The 22189-nt window shown below is 42.2% G+C and overlaps 1 protein-coding gene across 6 annotated transcripts in view; it reads right to left on the bottom strand.

Annotated features, from left to right (window-relative positions):
- Window positions 1-22189, bottom strand: part of VPS53 (VPS53 subunit of GARP complex) — a 190585-nt gene that overhangs the window by 81682 nt on the left and 86714 nt on the right. For all 6 annotated transcript variants that reach the window (XM_060204109.1, XM_060204108.1, XM_060204106.1 and 3 more), the window contains 4 exons: window positions 20097-20175; window positions 13687-13830; window positions 13099-13241; window positions 10049-10190 (listed from right to left, as the gene is read on the bottom strand). In XM_060204109.1, coding sequence (XP_060060092.1) covers window positions 10049-10190; window positions 13099-13241; window positions 13687-13830; window positions 20097-20175 — 508 coding nt within the window. The remainder of the gene's footprint in view (window positions 1-10048; window positions 10191-13098; window positions 13242-13686; window positions 13831-20096; window positions 20176-22189) is intronic.

Genomic DNA, 22189 nt, shown 5'->3' with positions numbered 1-22189 from the left:
ACAATGGCAAAGCACCATTCCAGCATCTGCAGAACTGAGGATGGAACCCGGGACCTTTACAGACAAGTCATCCATCTACAGACCGAGGACATGCTGATCACAATCCCAGACCATTAACTGGGAGATATCTCTGAGAGAGGGACTTAAGAGCAGGGAAAGAAGGCCTGGAGGTAGCACACCTGGTTGATTATACATGTTACAGTGTGTAAAGACCGGGTTCAAGCCCCCTGCTCCCGACCTGCAGCGGCAAAGCAGAGCTGCAGGTGTCACTCTTTCTTTCTCCTTCTCTATCTTCCCTATCTCTCTCAACTTGTCGCTATACAAAATAAATTAACAAAACAGGGAAAGAGGAAACTGTTATTTTAAAACATCTGTTTTGAGATTGTTCACGCAGAAAGTACAGCACAAGCCTCACCATGTTCAAGGTCCTGGTTCTCTCTCTCTCTCCCTCTCTCTCTCCTTTTTCACTCTTTATTTCTCCTGTTAATAAATAAATCGTCTTAAAAGTGTTTCCAGGGAGCCGGGTGGTAGTGCAGCAGGTTAAGTGCACGTGGCACAAAGAGCAAGGACTGGAGGAAGGATCCCAGTTTGAGCCCCGGCTCCCCACCTGCAGGGGAGTCGCTTCACAGGCGGTGAAGCAGGTCTGCAAGTGTCTATCTTTCTCTCCCCCTCTCTGTCTTCCCCTCCCCTCTCCATTTCTCTCTGTCCTATCCAACAACAGCAATAACAATAACAACAATAACGATAAATAACAAGGGCAACAAAAGGGAATAAATAAATATATATTTTTTAAAAAGTGCTTCCAGAGCGCATGTGGTGCAAAGCACAAGGACCAGCATAAGGATCACGGGTCAAGTCCCTGGCTCCTCACCTGCAGGGGAGTGGCTTCACAAGCAGTGAAGAAGGTCTGCAGGTGTCTCTCTTTCTCTCCCCTCTCTGTCTTCCCCTCCTCTCTCCATTTCTCTCTGTTCTATCTAACAATGATGACATCAATAACAACAACAATAAAACAATAAGGGCAACAAAAGGGGGAAAAAGTGTTTCCAAAACACTAAAGGGGACGGACAGACCAAGTAAGGGAAGACTACTTGCACAGGACAGATGTCCTAGGCCTGCCGCACAACTGCTGAGAGCTGCCCCTCTCCCCCAACCAACACCCCTCCTCCCTAAAGCAGGCGGGAAGCTGCTAGGACACTGAGCAAGTCACAGTGTGGGCGTCTTATGTAGTGAGACTTCTGCTGTAAAATCTGCATGGCAAAAAGAATCACACCTCTCTGTTTTCTATATTTGTAAGTACTTTAATAAACTTGGCAATCATTAATGCATAATAAAATGATTCCTATCAGCAAAAGAACAAGTCTACTTAGAAAGGTGTATCTTACACAGTGATCAGGAAGAGAAATCCAGCTGCATAAAATGGGAGATTTTAAGTTTCTATAAAAACAAAACAAAACAAACACTCTCCTAAATTCAGTGAGGCAATTAGAGAAAAATATCCCACCCTCCTTCACTTTCAGCAGAAGGGTAAATATAATATGTCCACCTTGAATTTAAGCATCAAGGCACTAAGAATGCATGAGGGCATAATTAAATCACATCCAAATGCCAGCTTTTAATATCAAGGTATCTTAATTTACAGACTATTTTGAATCCCTCCTAATGGGTCAGAGATTTAGGCAATTAGCTGCCTCTAGAATAGCACAAGACATTATAAATGTGTTAGAGGGAGTCAGGTGGTAGCGCAGCGGTTTAAGCGCAGGTGGCGCAAAGCACAAGGACTGGCGGAAGGATCCCGGTTCGAGCCCCCGGCTCCCCACCTGCAGGGGAGTCGCTTCACAGGCAGTGAAGCAGGAAAGGTGTCTGTCTTTCTCTCCCCCTCTCTGTCTTCCCCTCCTCTCTCCATTTCTCTCTGTCCTATCCAACAACAATGACATCAATAACAACAACAATAAACAACAAGGGCAACAAAGGGAATAAATTAATTAATTAATTAAAAAAATAAAAATAAATAAATGTGTTAGAATGGGGACAAGGCAGTGGCACACCAGGTTAATCACACATAGTTCTAAGTGCAAGGACTGGCATAAGGATCCTGGTTTGAGCCCCTGGCTCCCCACCTCAAGGGGGTCGCTTCACAAGTGGTGAAGCAGGTCTACAGGTGTCTGTCTTTCTCTCTCCCTTTCTATCTTCCCCCTCCTCTCTCAATTTCTCCCTGTTCTATTCAATTAAATGGAAAAAATGGCCTCCAGGAGCAGTGGATTCATAGTGCTGTCATCAAGTCCCTGTGATAACCCTGGAGGCAAAAAAGAAAAAGAAAGAAAAAGAAATTTGTTAGAACTACTGCAGAAAAAAAAGTTATGGATTTAAGATACTTTCCATTCTAAATTTATATCAGATGCCAAGGTCACATCTAGAAAGAAAGAGAGAAAGGAAGAAAGGGAAGTGGAAAAGGGGGGAAAGGAAAGAAAAAGTAAGAGAAAAAAGAAAAATATGGCTGGACTTCTCTAGGCAGACAATCTCACCAATGTGTCCTGGACGCTCACATCTCCAGAGCTCTGGTCCACTAGGGAAAGATAGAAACAGGCTGGGGCTTTGGACTGACCTGTCAATGCCCATACTCAGTGGAGAGGCAGCTACAGAAGCCAGAACTCCTACCTTCTGCTCCCCATAAACAACCTTGATCCATACTCCCAGCAGGGGAGCAGTGATAGGATGAAGATAAGAGGACTCTGCACTCCAGCTGCATCAGCACCCAGAGAGAGAGAAGGAGAAGGAGAGGGGCGTATGGAGGTAGATACGATGCTATGAGTGGCTTAGAGGGGAAGAGAGGATGGAATCAGAAAAAGAAGGGGCAACTATGTATAAATAGGGACAGATAGTTGTGGAGAAGATGGTTGGCCCATACCTACAACTTTAGAGAACTGTGGTGGATTGCAGTGGGGAGAGTGAAGATTCAGAACTCTGGTGGTGGGAATGGTGTGGATTCAAACCCCTGTCGACATGTAATTCTGTAATATATATATATATATATATATATATATGGCTTTTGTAACAGCTGGGGGGAAAAAAAGAAAGAAAAGGAGGGCTGGGGATATATCCTAGTGGTAGAATGTATGCTTCACATGCATGAGGCCCTACATACTAACCTCCAGGAAGGAGGGAAACCAAAAGTATTGCGCTGATCAGTTAGGAGGAATTAATAATTCACCCTGTTTCTCTGTCATTCATCAAAGGACCCAGAGAAGATGGGAAAAGGGAGGACATTTGGAAGTAGCAATCGGTGTAGTTGTGACTTAGAAAGGAAGAGAAGGCAGGACCACAGGAAAATGGGCAAATACATCTAAATATAGATAGTTATAGAAATAATAGTCAACTCATATCTATGATCTTGGGAAAATAACTGCAATTTCCAATGGAAGGAATGGGGGCACAAATCTCTATTAAATCACTAATTTAAAAAAAGTTCTTAATGAGTTAGTAAAGCGGGGGTAGTGAGGTAGAAGGATAGCAATAGTCAGAGGGTCTCTGGTCAACTTTACCCCTTGGCTGACTATTCACCAATTACATAACTTTCCAGGAAGCTCACAAACTTCTCTCTTGCTCTCTCTCCCTCTCTTTTCTTCCAGGGTTCTCACTGGGGCTCAGTACCTGCACTATGAATCCACTACTTCTGTGGCCATTTTATTGGATAGGACAGAAAGAAATTGAGAGGAGAGGGGAAGATAGAGAGGGTGAAAGACACCTGCAGACCTGCTTTACTGCTTGTGAAGCAACCCCCCCCCAAAGGTGGGGAGCCGGGGGCTTGAACTGGGATCCTTGAGCAGGTCCTTGTGCTTCATACTATGTACACTTAACCTGCTGTGCCACCTCCTAGCCCATCCTTGGTTCATTTTTTAGTTTACCCTGACACCTTTAAATAAAATAATGGTCACAAGAGATTCTGCAAGAAGTGCATTCTGGGAGCAGAACAGCATGAGAAAATTTGGACCCAAGGAGCAGAAAGTCTCCCAGTAGAAAGACTAGGATTCAAACCAGCTGAGTTGCTAGCCTGACCCCTGCCAGTCTTGTCCCAGGTCTTTCTATTCGAAGCATGGCCACATCCGCCGTGTTCCCTGCTGCTGGGGATCCAGGCTACTAGAGATGGAATGGCCCCACTTGAACCACAAGGCCAGGCCCATGTGAACGTCATTAAGAAGCAAGCTTCACATCTTCCCACAGCAGGGTTGTAGGCATGACCTGCCTTTCTGAAGAGGCTATCAGGCTTCTACTTCCAACCTTCTAGAAGGGATTTCTTTCCCCTTTTTTGTCACCAGCGTTATAGCTGGTACTCGGTGCTGGTACTACAAATCCACCATTCCTGGTGGCCTTTGTTTTTTCTTCTATTTTATTTGATAGAACAGAGAGAAATTTAAGAGGGGAGGAGAAGGGGGAGAAGAGAGATACCTGCAGACCTGCTTCACCACTCATAAAGCATCCCCTTTACAGGTGGGGAGTGGGAGCTCAAACCCAGGGCTTTGCACATGGTAATATGTACACTCAACCAGGTTCACCACCACCTACCCCCTGGAAGAGAATTTTGGTTTTTTTTTTCCCTTCTTTATAAATTTTCCTTTTGTTGCCCTTGTTTTATTTTTGTTGTAGTTATTATTGTTGTTATTGATGTCGTCATTGTTGGATAGGACAGAGAGAAATGGAGAGACAAAGGGAAGACAGAGAGGGGGAGATAAAGATAGACACCTGCAGACCTGCTTCACCACCTGTGAAGGGATCCCTTTGCAGGTGGGGAGCCAGAGGCTTGAACCGGGATCTTTATGCTGGTCCTTGCACTTTGCACCACATGGAAGAGAATTTTTAAGAGAGAGGCTGGAAGCATAGGGAGCAACCATTGTTAGGACCTGGAATGCAGAATTTCTGCTGGCTCATGGTATATGGGACAAAAAATGGTCCGTGGAAAGGTTGACTTCAAGAAGGTGAATGACATGGAGAAGTCTTTGAAGAGGATCACTAACCAACTAGAAAAGTAAAACAAAAATAAATAAATAAATAAATATTCCCTTGCGGGTGGGAAGTGGGGGCTTGAACAGGTCCTTGCCCTTAGTATTACGTGTGCTTATCTGGCTGCATCACTGTGTGGTCCTGCAATTCTTCTCTTGGGGATATAACCAAAAGAAACATAGGCACCTATCCAAAGAAACTTATACATGTCTATGCTCATAGCAACACAATTTATATTACCTAAGACTTGGCAGCTACCCAGATGCCCAACAATAGATGAGTGGCTGAGAAAATTATAACACACACACATTGGACTACTATGGAGCTGTTAATATTATGAAGTCATCTCCTTTGCCATATTTGGGATGGACTTCAATGGTGTCCTGTTGAATGAGATAAGCCAAATTGAATGCTTCATAATCTCACTCACAGGTAGAAGTGAAAGGCAGGGGCTGGGTGATGGCGCACCTGGTTGAGCACACATGCTACAATGTGCAAGGACGTGGGTTCGAGTCCCTGGTTTCCACCAGCGGGGGGGGGGGGGGCTTTGCAAGTGGTGAAGCAAATGTTGCAGGTGTCTCTCTGTCTCTCTCCCTCGCTGTCACACCCTTCTCTCTCAATTTCTGGCTGTTTCTATTCAATAAATAAATAATACAATAACTCATGGTTCAGGAGAATTTCCAAGCCAGGTATCTGTAAACTAAAAATCTCTACAAACTTGACAGAACAGGAAAGCACCACCTGACCAGCTTGAGAAAATATCGGTTAATCAATTATTCCAGAAAAATCTGAAAATCTGAACAAGAAAGGGACTGGTGAAAAAGATTCAAGTGGGGTGGGGGGGCAGATGGCATAGTGGTTATGCAAAGAGACTCTCATGCCTGAAGCTCCAAAGTCCCAGGTTCAACCCTGCTCCACCCACCAATACCATAAGCCAGAGCTGAGCAGTCCTCTGGTAAAAAATTTTTTTAAAAGATTCAAGTATTCCAAGTCATACAGGTGCTACCAGAGAAGGTAGGCTGTCTCCACGCCTCAGGTCAGGCTGGCTGAGTTGAAATGCTCCAGGGGCCACACTTCCTGAAAACCAGGCCTCTACTCACACCACCCTGAAATAGAACTCAATTCACAGTGAGCCAGCTGCCACTGACATTCTCACACCCGTTTTCTTTTATTTTTAAAGGCATTGTGGGAGTTGGGTGGTAGGTAGCACAGCAGGTTAAGCACACGTGGCACAAAGCGCAAGGACCAGAGTAAGGATCTGGGTTCAAGCCCCCGGCTCCCCACCTGCAAGCGGTGAAACAGATCTGCAGGTGTCTATCTTTCTCTCCTTCTCTCTCCATTTCTCTCTGTTCTATCCAACAACAAGATCAATAACAACAATAATAACTACTACAACAATGAAAAACAACAAGGGAAGCAAAAAGGAAAATAAATAAATATTTAAAAAATGTTTTTTTTAAAAAAGGCATTGTTTCGTGATCTGGGAGGTGGTGCAATGGATGAAGCACTGAACTCTAAAGCATGAGGTCCCAAGTTCAATCCCCGGCAGCACATGTACCAGTGTGCTGTCTGATTCTTTCTCTCTTTCCTCCTATCATTCTCGTTAATAAATAAATCAAATACTTTTTTTAAAAAAGACATTGTTTCCATTTGCCACTTTAACATTCTTATACACTCTTCTCTCCTCTTTGCTCCTCTCCCCCTTCTTTCTTTTCCTTCTTTCTTTCTTTCCTTCCCTCTCTTTCTTCCTTTCACTCTTTCCTTCCTTCCCTCCATCCCTCTCTTTCTTTCCTTCTTGCCACCGACTGGGGTTATCTCTGGGGCTCAGTGCCTGCACAAAAAATCCACCATTCCCAGTGACTATTCCCTGCCCCTTTTTTCTTTGATAGGACAGAGAGAAAATGAAAGCAGAGTGAGGAATACAGAGGGAGTAAGCCAGAGAGACACCTGCAGTATGTGGCTCCACTGCTCACGAAGCTTCTCCCAAGCAAGTAGGGAGTGGGGCCTGGAACCCTGGTCCTTACACAGAGCAACTTGTGCACTTAATCAGCTGCGCCACAGCCCAGCCCCCAAGAAAGCAGTTTATAGCCCAGACAGTGTTTCATGGCCTCTACCTTGTTCCACAGTCTTCCTAACTAAGGAAGACTCCCCTTTCCACAGTACTGTTAACTTTTGGGGCATTTCCTAGCATGAAGGAGAGCTCTGAAATACCGTAAGATAGCCCCAAGTTCACAGGCTATTCCTTCTCCACATGCAACAGGGCTACCTGTTTCCCTCGACATGCAAAACCAAAAGCACCAAGAACTTCCTCAGCTAAAGGAAGGGAAGAATGGCTCAAAATAGGTGTTTGGTAGCAATATTACTCTAGTATCCTTCCTTCTGGCCCTTCTGGTCTCATAAAGAATTCAGAGCGTATCCTTATGCACCACTGACCCTGCTCAGCTAGAAGACATAAGCTCTGAATCCACACTCCCAGTTGTGAGGTCTGTGCTCAGTGCTTAAACTTCCTGGTCCCAAGAAAATCTCTGCAGGTGCTGAACCTCAAGCTGCATGAGTTTCTGCTTAAGACTAGGCTGGAAACATTTTTTTTTTTGGGGGGGGGAGATCAGAACACTGCTTAGCTCTGGCTTATGGTGGTGCTCGGGGATGAACCTGGGGCCTTAAAGCCTCAGGTCTGAAAGTCCTTTTGTGCAACTATTATGCTATCTCCCTAGTGCCCACCCCTCCCCCCTCCTTGGCTTACATTTTTCATTTTTATTTCAGATCAAGAGATGGAAATACAGTACCAGACATTCCCCCAGTGCCATGGCACTTCCAAGCAGTGCCAGGGCTTGAACCCGGATCAAATGCATGGCAAGTCATGAGTTGTATCAGGTGAGTCATCTTCCAGCCCCATGTTGATTTTTAAAAATTATATTTATTTCATATGAGATAGAGTGAGAGACAAAGAGAAGCCAGAGCAGCCATACATGCAACATAATGGATCTAATCAGGAGCTATTTCCATGACCCTTTATTGGATTTTTAAGAATTCTTCGTGTGTTTTAGATTGTACTTATCTTAACTTAGACTATTTCCCCATAGCTTGCTATTTATCCCTTTATTATGATTATGGCCTCTTTTCCTGAGCAAAGGTTTGCTCTTTTTGTTGTCTATCTCTCATTTCTTTAGAGCATCTGGGTCTTATGTCTTGTTTATTTCCCCTAACACGCTATTATTAAGGGGTAGTCTGTTCTTTCCATTTAACAAAAAAAGGCAACTCAATGAATTATAACACAATCAGAAGTAGAACACAATTCTCTCTTGACTGATAGCGCAAGGATTTTTACCACTGAATCACACATTTTGTCTGTTGTTATCAACCATTTACAAGAAAATGAAACTAGTCATAAAGGAAATTTAGAGGTAAGGCTCTCTCAAATTTTATTTCTTCTTCCCTTCCTCTTATCTCCCTTTCCCTCCTCACTCCTGTCTGTATGCACAAAGTCTGTATATTCTTTGCATGACTAGGGAGTAGCAGTGAGTCAGTCATGGTGCCTGCATTTAATGAGTTCTAAGTCTGTGAAAAAGACATTTTAGGGCATCAGAACACTAGCTCAGCTGGTAGGGTATCTCCCTTTCTGTATGCACAGCCCAAGCGTGAGCCCTGGTAGACTACATGGAAGTACCACAGCCCTTTGGGGGATCGCTGATATTGTGGTATCTCCCTCTGTTTCTGTCTGAGAAAAAATCAGTATGGAGTGATAAAACTGTGTGCATGAGGCCCAGTGACATGTGTGTGTGTACATACACATATAAATATATACATACAACTATTATGATAAAAACCAAAAGTCTGATTTCCATATGTATGGGAAATATGGAAAAAACACATTGGTATCTTAAAAGGGAATGTGGGTTCCCAAAAAGAAGTTTCCAAAGAGACACTCTGGGCCTGCTCTTTGATGAAGATTAAATGATTTTAACCAACAAAAGCATATTCCTCCTCTCCAGAGGAGGTGTACAGTCCTCAGACCTGCATGTCTTTATATTTCTACCTTTAGTATCTCTCTGATATGTAGATCTGTAGACTTCATTTTGAGCTTTCTTTGATCACACTGACCTGATTGACTCCTGGGAGACATTAAAATAATTCCTAAACAAAAAGCATATGCTAATTACAATAAATCTCAGTTGTTGATAAAGTAATAAGGAATAAATCTGGGACCGAATAAATGAGGCCTCTGCGGTGCTGTGACTCATAAAATTACTAGTCTGTAAAGCAGGATCAATTCTTAAATAAAATATGATAAGACATCCATATGAGGGAGGGGGAACTACATGAGCAGCGCAGTAGTGCTGCAGGTCTCTCTCTCCCCTGTCCCTTTTCATTCCTCTCCGTCTCTATCAAAAGCAGAATGGGGGGGGGGGGGGGTTCCAGGAAGCAGTATATGTCATGCATGTACTAAGCACCAGTAATAATATGGCAACAATAAAAAAAATTAATAGGACATTCTAAAAGCATGAAGTGGGGCTGGAATGGTTATGCAAAAGACTTTCAGGCCTGATGCTGTGAAGTCCCAGATTCAATCCCTAGCACCACCATAAGCCAGAGCTTCACAGTGCTCTGGTCTGTATTTCTCTCTCTCTCCCTTTCTTTCTTTTCTTCTTCTTCTTCTTCTTCTTCTTCTTTTTTTTTTTTAACCAGAGCACTGCTCAGCTCTAGCTTATGGTGGTGTGGGGGATTAAAGCTGGGACTTTAAAGCCTCAGGCATGAGAGTCTCTTTGCATAACCATTATGCTATCTATCCCCCCATTTTTCTCTCGGTACCTCTCATTAATAAAATATTTCTTTAAGAATAAGTCAATAAAAGCATGAAGCACTGGATAACATACAACAAAGCCATCCAGAGGACCCTGAATCATAACTATTCACATGAATTCAATGAAACCCCTGGACTAGGGGATTAAGCATTTAGGTCAGTAAATGAACTCACCATACAGTGAAAGACTCAAATGAAGCCCAACCACCCATCCATAATTTCATGTTCTAGCCTCCCTGTGGATAAACTTACCAGGGTTCCATCTGTCAGGGTACAGCCAGAAAAGCGTTTTGCCAGAAACCCTTCAAAGTTAGTTGTTCTCTGAATAGCAAAAAGAAGCAATTTCACTTCAATTTCCTTAGCTCTGGTACGCATAATCTTGGCAAGTTCTGTCCTTCAAATTTAAGAGAAGAGTGTTGTCAAACTGACTGTTCAAGATAAAATAAGATAAATGGCTTCAGCATACACATACACATACATACACACACACACACTTTTAAAGTATGTAGTCATTTCAAATCCTGATGTCTTAAACCTACTTATTTTAATGCTTTAAGAACAGATATTCATAGTCTAAAAATTTTAACGTTCATTAGTCAAAGAAAAAAAAACAAGTTTATAGATACAATTTGTCTATACAGTTATTCCTACTTTTACATTTTTTAAATCTATCAGTAAATTATTAATAATACATATGAAATATTTATTTAATCCTTCCCCCCATAGTAAGGACATGGCACATATAGTTGGAAAAAGGAGCAATAATAGCATAAACAAGCAACAGAACACCCCCCAAAGGGCTGGGATTAGGCCTGCCAGGAGAGAGAGGCTCTCCCTCAATACTGAATAGAGACATACACAGTCTATATTACTGGGATGGCAAGATAGCCGACTTAGTGTACTTGCTTTTTTTACGCGCATGACCCAAATTCAAGATCGGCCTCCATCACACTGAAGAAGTGTCCAACTGTGGTATCACTCTGTCTCTGTTTCTGTCTTTATATTTGAAAACATTAGCCTGGAGCAGTGAAGCTCCATGATGATGAGGGAGGATAGAGATATATGTATATATATAATCTATATTATTTCAAAAGTCTTTAATTACCGAAGTAGAAAGCCCATCCTCTCCTAGACAGTTTAATCACCATCCCTCCAACTAAATAGCAGAAACCCTGGCGACAAAGAGAGTCTGGAATCCCTGCATGAAAAGTGACATGAACATGCTCTGCACATCCCAGTCTCTGCACCTTGTGCACCGCTCACTCCAGCACTCTATTTCCCAGTGCATGGTACTCTGAAGCAGTAAAGTGACAGTTGTTACTAAGTCTGAACTATGACTTCCTTCCCACACAAGTCAGCGACAAAATCAAACAAAGAACTATGTAGGATCTTAGCCAGGATTCAAACAATGAGAGCTTGGCAGCAATAATGCCATTAGCTAACACAACAATAGCAGGTTTGCTGGCTTTAGTTTACTTCCAGTTGCCTGTGGACTTCATTTTTCACAGAGTTAGTTTGCAAGCTACTGAACTGTGGGCTAAAGAGAAGTAGTTATCAATTTCTCAAGGAAATTTCAATCTTTCTTGGCTAATCGGGACTGGGAAAATGACAAACACAGTTGACCTTGAGTAATATTAGAAGGTTATCTAAATCTATGGCAGTGAATGTGTGTTTGAAACAATGGGTGCAGCACAGAAGAATGTACACCACCAAGAGTGAACCCTAGTGTAAACCATGAACTTTGGGTAATGTTGAAATGTGATTGCAGGTTCACTGGTTATAACAAATGTCCCACTCTAGGGCAGAATGCTGATATTCAGAGAGGGCATGCATGTGTGGGTGTAGGGGTAGATAGGAATCCCCTGTTTTTCTATTTCCTATAAACCTAAAACCACTATTAAAAAAAAAACAAAAAACCAAGGTCTATTAAAACAACCAACACCAAATCTTCCTTAAGATGGTTCTCCTAAAAAAAATAAAATAAAAAAAATAATAAAAATAAAAAAAAAAAAGATGGTTCTCCTCTGACAATGTGTTTAAAGTGGGGACTGGGAAGATAGCACAATGGTTATGCAAAAGACTTTCATGCCTGAGGCATGAGGCCTGAGCCAGAGCTGAGCAGCACTCTAGTTAAAACAATAATAACTATAAGCTATGATTTTTAAGGGGGAAAAAGACTACTATCAATTACTGTAAGGTGACTGAGACATGTTTAGATATAGGACTTTATTATTATTATTATTAGCTTGGGCATAATGTAATTGTGTATTGTTAGAAGGGAATAGAAGACTAATGAAACCCTGTAACCACCAATGCCATGGCATAGCTACAAAAAAAAAAAAAAAAAAAGATTCTAGCTTTGTTTTTTTCATGGAATTACTGATCTGAGATTTAATTCTTGACAATCTAGCCTTGAGTTACATTCATAGGTAAAAAAGAAAGACTGAGTAAGAGTTGGTATTTAAAATGTTTATTAGAATACTTAGATACCAACATTATTAACTACATACAAAGACTATATATTTTGTACTAGGAGTGGGGAATCTACAATTACTTTTTTTTCTTTTTTTTTCTTTTCTTTCTTTTATACATTGCCACCACAGTCACTACTGGTGTTCAGTGTTTACACAAGGTATCCGCCACTCCTGAGAGCTACTTCCCACCCACCCCACCCCCTTTCTTTTTAACTAAATAGAAGAGAGAGAAATTGAGAGGGGAGGAGTGGCTAGATAGGAAGAAAGAGAGGTACCTGCAGACCTGCTTCACTGCTAGTGAAGCTTCCCCCCCGTAGGTGGGGAGCTGGGGCTTGAACCTGGGTCCTCATGCATAGTAATGTGTGTGCTCAACTGAGTGTGCCACCACCAGGGTCTCTCAATAATTATTTCTTGAGTGCTACTATATCACTGACATAGTTACAGCTTCCATGGAACTATCTATTTAGCAAGTCAGGAAAACAAATGAAGATGTCTCTATAGACTGCCAGTTGATAAATGTGATACAGACAAGGGAAACATAGAAAGACAGGTCACAGGGAAATCTGGTTGATGAGTCCTGAGAGGTGGTGTTGAGGTCGACTATTCACTACAAGGATTAGTGCAAAGGAAAATCCTGGAGCAAAGACGGGAAGTGTATATGAAGGTAGTATATGAAGGTAGTATCTATCAGTCACTTGGCAGAGTGAGGAAGTGGTACCCAGTCCACAAAACAACATGAAACCTCTGGAGGGTAGGGGACTGATTTCAATCAGCTGATATCAACTTGTCTCAACTAAGCACCAGAAGCAGTAGAAAGCTGTAATCTACCTTGTAATGTGGCAAAATTCTACTGCTATCCTCTCGGTCATGTACCACTCACGTGGAAACATACGGCCATATTTCTCCTCGTAGTCCACAAGCTGGCGTTTTATCCAGGCATAGCGTCTATCGATTTTGTCAAGCCAGGCAACCTTATTCAGGCAGAAAACAAAAACCATCCCAGTGCTTAGAAGTTATGATGACAGTTTAAGAAAATCAACAAAAAACACAAAAAAACTAAATACACACATGCATGCACACGTGCACACACACGTGCACACACATGTGCACACACACACCCCTAATTGAGTTTTCAAGGTTTTCATGAGGCCCAGGATTAGGCTTCTGGGGTCTGTAAATTTCCCAAGATTATCTGTCCCAAAGTTTTAAGCACAGGTGCATTTTTCTGGGGAGAAGATCTGTAGCTTTCATTACTATCTCCAAAGGGTGAGTGGCCCCAAAATGGTTAAGAACACTAAAATGTACTTTTAGCCCTAACAGAGTAATAGCAATAAAGCAGAAATCAGGAGACAGAGAGAGCATCTGTGTCTCATTAAATGCAAATTTAACTTCTGATCTGATTTGGTCAATACTTACATCTTGGTTTTCTTGAAAAAGTACTAGATACTCTGACAGATGCTGTTTAATAAACTTTTTAATGATTTCCTGTTTGATTCTGGGGTCCAAAATATTAGCAACCAGACATGCATCTCGTAGGACGTTGCTGGGTCCTCCTGGCCTCTGGTAAAACAAACAAAACACACACCAATTCAGAAGCCATGGCCTCTGACAGCTGCCATTTCTTACTGCACTTGAAGTTATTATTGTTCCCACTCCCCTGACACTCATTCTGCTGCTGTGGATGGATATCTGAGTTACTCAATCTTTGAGGAAAGAATCACTAAGCTGTCAATAGAAAAGCTACTCTGTGAATCAGTTAGAAGGCGTTTTAGAAAACCTGGCTAACAATAGTCATAGGAAATTCTGCCTTCTGTAATTGTAGGGTGATGAGCCTAAGATACCAGTCTCTCCACACGCAGCATTTTCCCCTGGTTCTGACTTTGAATCCCTCATGATCCTCAACAGTGTCGTGACACTGAGAACCCAAAACTTGGTTCCAGACCACCAGACTTGATAGTCAACCACCATGAAAGGCAGTTTTAGGTAAAATATGCTATCAGTTTCCTGACCTGGAAAGAATTGTGCAAGAATGTGAAGAGGCTATGTTGAAACATCAACATAGAAAAGCTCTTTGCTATTGTGAACATAATTCAATCTTACAGAATTTTTCTTTTTTCTTTTTGGTAAACATTATTAAGAGAATGAGTGAATGTACGTGCGCACGCATGCGTGTGCGTGTGTGTGTGCGTGCGTGTGTGTGTGTGTGTGTGCATGTGTGTGTGTACTGGCATAACCACTCACTTAGATAGTGTATATCCTTGTCATGTGTGCAGGCTCCTGGCCACCACATGAAAGCACCATCCAAGGGGTCTGGTGGTGATACACGTAGTTGACTCAGGTACAAGCCCCTAGTCCCCAGTTGCAGAAGGGAAGCTTCATGAACAGTGGAGTCTCTTGAACAGGGAGTCTTCATCAACAGGTCTCTCTCCCTCCTTTTCTTTTTTTTTCTCTCTCTCCCTTTCTCTCTCCCACACTGATCTCAATTTTTCTCTGTCTCCATCCAATACATTAATTATTTAAAAAGAAATAAAAAAGAAAAAGGAAGGAAGGCAAGCAGAAGAGAAAGGGAGCTGGGTGGTGGCACACACAGTTGAGTGCACACATTACAATGTACAAGGCACCTGGTTCAATTCCCCAGCTCCCTCCTGCAGAGAGGAAGCTTCACGAGTAGTGAAGCAGGTCTGCAGTTGTTTCTCCCTTTCTCTTTCTCTCTCTCTCTCTCTTTTGCCTCCAGGTTGGGCTCAGGGCTAGCACTATGAATCCACTGCTCCTGGCTATCTTTCCCATTTTGTTGCCCTTGTTGTTACCCTTGTTGTCATTGTTACTGTTGTTATAGCGGTTTTTGTTGTTATTGGATAGGACAGAGAGAAATTGAGAGAGGAAGGGAAGACAGAGAGGAGGAGAGAAAGATAGACACCTATAGACCTGCTTGACTGCTTGTGAAGCAACCCCCCCCAACCAGTGGGGAGCCTGGGGGCTCAAACCAAGATCCTTATGCCAGTCTTTGTGCTCCACACCATGTGCGCTTAACCTGCTGTGCTACCACCCAGCCCCCAGCTGTTTCTCTTTGTCTCTCCCTCTCCCCTCCTCTCTCAATTTCAATCTCTCTTTATCTAATGAAAATAAGAAAGAAAAGAAATAAAAAAGGGAAAATGGCCACAGGGAATGGTAGATTCATAGTACCAGCATTTAGCCCCAATGGTAACCCTATTGGCAACAAAAAAAGGAGTAAGAGGAGGAGAATGAAAGGAAGGAAGAAAGAAAGAAAAAAAGAAAGGAAGGAAGGAAGAAAAAGAAAGAAAGGAAGAAAGAAAGAAAGAAAGAAAGAAAGAAAGAAAGAAAGAAAGAAAGACAGACAGACACAAAGTTGGGCAGTAGCGCAGAGGGTTAAGCACATGTGGCGCAAAGTGCAAGGACCGGCATAAGGATCCCAGTTTGAGGGTTGAAACATACAGAAGAATGAAACTGAACCACCTTATCTCACCAGAAACAAAAATCAACTCCAAATGGATCAAGGACATGGATGTTAGACCAGAAACTATCAAATACTTAGAGGAAAACACTGGTGGAACACTTTCTCAGCTAAACCTCAAGGACATCTTTGATGAAACAAACCCAATTGCAAGGAAGACTAAAGCAGAAACAAACCAATGGGACTACATCAAATTGAAAAGCTTCTGCACAGCCAAAGAAACTATCATACAAACAAAAAGACCCTCACAGAATGGGAGAAGATCTTCACATGCCACACATCAGACAAGAGACTAATAACCAAAATATACAAAGAGCTGAGCAAACACAGAAACAAAAAAGCAAATGACTCCATCCAAAAATGGGCAGAGGATATGAACAAAACATTCACTACAGAAGAGATCCAAAAGGCTAACAAACACATGAAAAATTGCTCCAGGTCGCTGATTGTCAGAGAAATGCAAATAAAGACAACAATGAGATACCACCTCACCCCTGTGAGAATGGCATACATCAAAAAGGACAGCAGCAACAAATGTTAGAGAGGCTGTGGGGTCAGAGGAACCCTTTTGCACTGCAGGGGGAAATGTAAACTGGTCCAGCCTCTGTGGAGAGCAGTCTGGAGAACTCTTAACAAGGCTAGACATGGACTTTCCATATAACCCAGTAATCCCTCTCCTAGGGATATACCCCAATGACTCCATAATACCCAACCAAAAAGAAATGTGTACACCTATGTTCATAGCAGTACAATTTGTAATAGCTAAAACCTGGAAGCAATCCAGGTGCCCAGCAACAGATGAGTGGCTGAGAAAGTTGTGGTATGTATACATAATGGAATACTATGCAGCTATTAAGAACAATGAACCCACTTTCTCTGACCCATCTTGGACAGAGCTAGAAGGAATTATGTTAAGTGAGCTAAATCAGAAAGATATGGGATGATCCCACTCATAAACAGAAGTTGAGAAAGAAGAACAGAAAGGGAAACTCAAAGCAGGATTTGACTGAATTTGGAGTAGGGCACCAAGGTAAAAACCCTGGTTGAGGGTGAGGGTGGATGTTCAGCTTCACAGGGTAGAGGGGTGGATGGGACACAGTCTTTTGGTGGTGGGAATGGTGTTTATGTACACTCCTACCAATTTGTAGTCAGATAAATCATTATTTAATTAATATAAGAGGGGAAAAAATTGATTGAATGTCTCAAACTTTTTAAATCACAGGCTGAGTCTTTTTAATACATAGGCTGAGTCTTTGATATGTTGACTCTCTTAAAAGCTTAGACCAGGGAGAACAGAAGCAACCCGTGGCACAGCTATATACAAACAATGTCAAAGGACATAAATTATGGTGATGTTGTGTATGATACAGCAAATCCTAACAAAGGGATTTTTCAAAGTTAATCCAATTGCCTAATAATGTGATTATAGCAATAACTACCTATTGTCTTCTTAAATCTTAAAACAGCAGAAACCTTACATTTCCTCTATAGAGCCTAGATTTCCCCCAGTCCTGGAACCTCTAGGGTGGGGCACACTTTCCTGCATGCTTCTCTCAATTCATACCAAATGATATTGCATCAATCGATCCCAACCTAATCAACACAAGGAGTACCACCTCAGCATACTTCACTTCAGACTCTGTCCAGAGACGTCAGGCATGGAATATCAACCCTTCACCCTCATTACTCAGGTGAGACCTTTCCTTTCATAGTATTCTCTAATTCCATTCCAGGAGGTTCATTTCCTAACAAAGTCTCAAAACCAAGACATAGTCCAGGTCCCATAAGATAGAGCATATGTTCACATGTATCCATAAATCAGGGCAAAATATATACCTGAAAGCAAAAGTACACAATAGTCTGTAGTCAGTATCAACTTCATAATGAAATAGTGTCTACTTAGATGTAGATACCCTCCTCACCTACTTCCTATTACAGTTCTCTCACTCACTCCCAGGCTGCAAAAGCTGAATAAGGGCAAGAGACTGGCATACTTTAACAACGACTCTTTAGTCACTATCAGGCCACCCCATCAGCTAGGGTCTTAATCAGGGAGTCCTGAGATTCCCAAACAGACATGATGGGCCTACACCTCGAACAAATCCCTCTCTCCATTGTTACCTGTCATTCCTATCAGTAACAACACAATATACCCCTTTGTGGGCCCCCATAGGACCTTGCCCTCAACTTGGATCAACAATGGTAGAGAATGTTCCATTCTCCAAAGGGAGGATGGACAACATACTCAATGCTACACCTGAGGAAGATAGGTGGATATTGGGGCAGCATGGAATGTTCCTACTCATGACCACAGAATGTGAGCTCAGATCTACAGAGATGCAGAGGTCACATAGGCTCCTAAGCTGAATATGAGCCCCAGATCACATCAAATCGATGGGGTTTACAGTCAACAATATTTATACACCTTTCCCATATTTGGGAGCCACTCCCTTCCCTGATCCAGCTTTTGTCCTTCTGCCAGCCATGACATCATCTCTCCAGACAATAATTAGGATCAACTTGCACATCAGATTTCAGGCTCAGGCCAAACAAACAAACAAACAACAAACAAAACACTAGTATAGCCACAGGCCCTTTGGAATATAACTAAAATATGCCTACTACCTATATACAAAACAGAGACACCCCCCACCACCACCAACTCTTCACCTGCACTATTCCAGCCTTTAGGTCCATGATTGGTCAACAATTTGTTTGGCTTTGTATGGTAACTCTCTTTTCAACCACCAGGTTCCAGATGCTAGCATGATGCCGACCAGACTTCCCTAGACAGACAACCCCACCAATGTGTCCTAGAGCTCTGCTTCCTCAGAGCCCTTCCCCAATAGGGAAAGAGAAAGACAGGCTGGGAGTATGGATCGACTGACAACGCCCATGTTCAACGGGGAAGCAATTACAGAAGCCAGACCTTCCACCTTCTGCATCCCACAAGGACCTTGGGTCCATACTCCCAGAGGGTTAAAGAACAGGAAAGCTATCAGGGGAGGGGATGGGATACAGAGTTCTGGTGGTGGGAACTGTGTGAAGCTGTACCCCCCTTATCCTATTGTTTAGTCAATGTTTTCTTTTTATAAATAAGAAATTTTATTTTTAAAAAAAAGGATCCCAGCTTGAGCCCCCAGCTCCCCACCTGCAGGGGAGTCACTTCACAGGCGGTGAAGCAGGTCTTCAGGTGTCTATCTTTCTTTCCCCCTCTCTGTCTTCCCCTTCTCTCTCCATCTCTCTCTGTCCTCTCTAACAATGACAATAATTACAATAACAATAAAATCAACAAGGGTATCAAAAGGGAAAATAAATATTAAAAAAAAAATTTTTAAGGGGGGGAGCTTCACAAGTAGGAGATTAGTGCTGTGGTGTTTGTCTCTCTTCTCTAAAGAAAAAAGAAGTAACTACAAGGCTTAAGTAGCTATCCCCACCTACTTCCTAGGTTTCATTTATGGAACATAAAAAAAAAAAAAGCATGATTAAGATGCTTCCAGTTACTGAATTAGAGAACAGATCCAGGAAATGGAAACCTGGCTCAGGAAATGTGCATATATTCCCCATCTCCACCCACTAAGGGTGATGAGGAATGCTAGCTTGCCTGTGTGTGCTTTGGTTCATTTCTGCTCAGAACAACTCCTTCTCTGGAAATAGCTCAAATAATAAAGAGAGAAAAAAAGCATCTAAGTTCTTCCTCCTCCACACATGCAAAGCATTAAGGTTATGCCTGCTGCAGTTTGAAGAATAGAGCTAAAAGCAATTGCCCCACCAAAGTGACAGCTAAGTAAGGCAAAGCTTGCCACATAAGAAGACAGAAGTGTAACCAGTAGCTCACAAATAAAATTCACAGACAACACAAATATCTATTCTGCCAGGGAGATAAAGTGATCAATCCCAAAGAAAAGGATTCTGATCATTAAAACTTAAGACTCTGAACCATGTCATTCTAACAGTTACATAAGCCTTTGGAAGCTCCTCCTAGTTGTCTTTTCACCAAACTGAAACACATAAGTTATGTAACAAATGTCAAAAACATTGTGGCTTGAGGAATTCTTTTTTAACACAGCCATAAGGAGAAAAAAAAAAAAATACAGGGTAGACAAGATCTCGAGTTGGACACATATTAAGTTAAAACAAAACAAAGTCTTCCTTTTTGAGGTTAGAAGAACTCACACTTGAGGAATAGACATTATCTGGGATATGTAAAGTCCAGGGTGGTTTCATGATCCTAAAGCTTTCATAAACAGATTAATGGCTGCCAACAAACATTTTTGGAATGGTGAATGGTACCTTAAGTTAACAAAAAATGGTGAAAATATCTAAACACTGGAGGGAACATGTAAAACAATACCTTGGTACCCTGGGAAGGAAATGCTTCTTCAAAATCAGCCAGGATTTGCTGTCCTAATTCAGTCTGGGCAACCTTCACTCTGTAGGGAAAAAGAGTATATCATTGTCTGAAACATTTTTTTTTCCTTTGGTCACAAGGGTTATTACTGGGGCTTGGTGTCTATATGACTCCATAGTTTCCAGTGATCTTTTTTTTTTCCCCTTCTTTTTTGCCCCCCCCCCCCCTTTGATAGAGTGTGAGAGATAGAGAATAACAGGAAGGAAGCAGTAGGGAGAGAAGAGAAGAAACACTTGCAACCCTGCTCCACCACTCGTGAAGCTTTGCCCATGCAGGTGGGGGCCAGGGATGTGAATCAAGGTCCTCTCTTATGATAACATGCACTCTTCCAGGTGAGCCACCACCTGATGCCTGTCTGACATAATTTACAACTACCCAGGAGTCTGGTGAGATAGCTCACTTTGATGACACCTGCTTCGTGCTGTACACAAGACCCAGGTCCACCACATGCGAGTATTACAACACTGAGGGAAGTCTCAGAGCTATGATTTTTCTCTCCTTCCCTATCTATCTCAAAAAGTAGACCTGGAGTGTTCGAGCCCCACCAATGACAAAAGCAGACAATTTTCAAATATCCATATGTAATTATACAATAACACATAGGGGTCAAAGTCTTTAGAAACTGTGCTGCCACCTATCATAGGAAGGTAAGAAACCATACAGACAACACCAACAACCTTATAAATTATCATTTTCCCCAATAAAGAACTTACAATTAATACAGGGCAATACAAAGAGATCATCCAGGCAAGAGAGAACTAGCTGGATTAAGATAAGTCATACACTAGTTTGATGAGGACCTGAGCATTTGATTTGACCTGAGCATGATGGGCTTTCTATATCCCAGAGTTATACTAGGCAAGTCTCAGCTATGGGTCATACATGCTCATCTTCACAAAGTGTAGTTAAAGAGGAGTAGGGTAGAGCCCTGGAGAGGTAAGGCTCTGGGATATATTGGTGGGGTCGTCTGCCCAGGAAAATTAGGATGGAATCATAGCATCTGCAGCTTGGTGTCTGAAAGGCAATTAAGATATGAAGCAGGACAAAATGTACTTAACAGGAAGCAGAAGGTAGGAATAGAGCAGGTGAGAATATGGATTTTAGGATGGTAGGAAGTAGGACATCTATTTTAGGTATGTTCCTAGGGGTCCATGACAACAGTATTTTTTGCTTATGCTTGACAGTTAACATGGAGGTGAACTAAGAATGCTGTCTGGGAAGATGTAGTCAGAGCTGAGAACAGAACTAGAAAGCTGGATTAGGGTAGAGAGTAGCTCCCAAATTTGATGAGAATAAATGCATTTAACTTTTTACCACATCACTCTGTTGTCTTTTACACCCTTCAGTATACCACTCCACTCTCTCCTGGCCTCCATGGTTCCTGCAGAAAAATCTGGTGCAAGTCTGACTATGCTGCCTGGATAAGTCACTTTCTTCTTAAAGAGGAGTTTATGCTGTGAGAAATGCTATTCAGTTCACTTCTTATTGCCAACAAAGTTATGCTGGGGCTTTCTCTCAGTGTCTGAACAACAAATCAAAAACTCCCTGCAGCTACTTTTTTCTTTTTATTCCATTGATTGAAAACAGAGAGAAATGTGAAATTATCAAAAGTCAGGGACAAAGAAAGAAAATTACAAGTTGCCAGAGAAAAGAACATTAACTATTTACCTTCACCCACCTGACCCAGGGCCCATATTTATATTTACATTTATATTTATATTGGCACCAGAGTCTATGTAACCTCTAAATCTCTACTGGTCTTAGTTTGCAGCTCATGGTCATAGCTGGGAACATTGCAGGCTGCACTCATTTCAGGACCAGTCTTTCTGTGGCAGGGAAGGATACCCTCAGCTTCCCTTCAGAGACTGGGGCTATCCCTACTGTCGTTGCTTTATGGTGAGGGCAAGGTCCTGGGAGGGCCTACTTCTCTCCCTTTCTATCACTCTTTCCCTCTCAATGTCTGGCTGTCTCTATGCAATAAACAAGTAAAGATAGTATTTTTTCTTTTTAAGTTAGAAGGGGAGGGGGTGCGTAAC

Source organism: Erinaceus europaeus, chromosome 12 (genome assembly GCF_950295315.1).
Source record: "Erinaceus europaeus chromosome 12, mEriEur2.1, whole genome shotgun sequence".
Taxonomy (NCBI): domain Eukaryota; kingdom Metazoa; phylum Chordata; class Mammalia; order Eulipotyphla; family Erinaceidae; genus Erinaceus; species Erinaceus europaeus.
The sequence above is the reverse complement of the archived record's forward strand: the minus strand, read 5'-3'. Positions and strand labels throughout refer to the sequence as shown.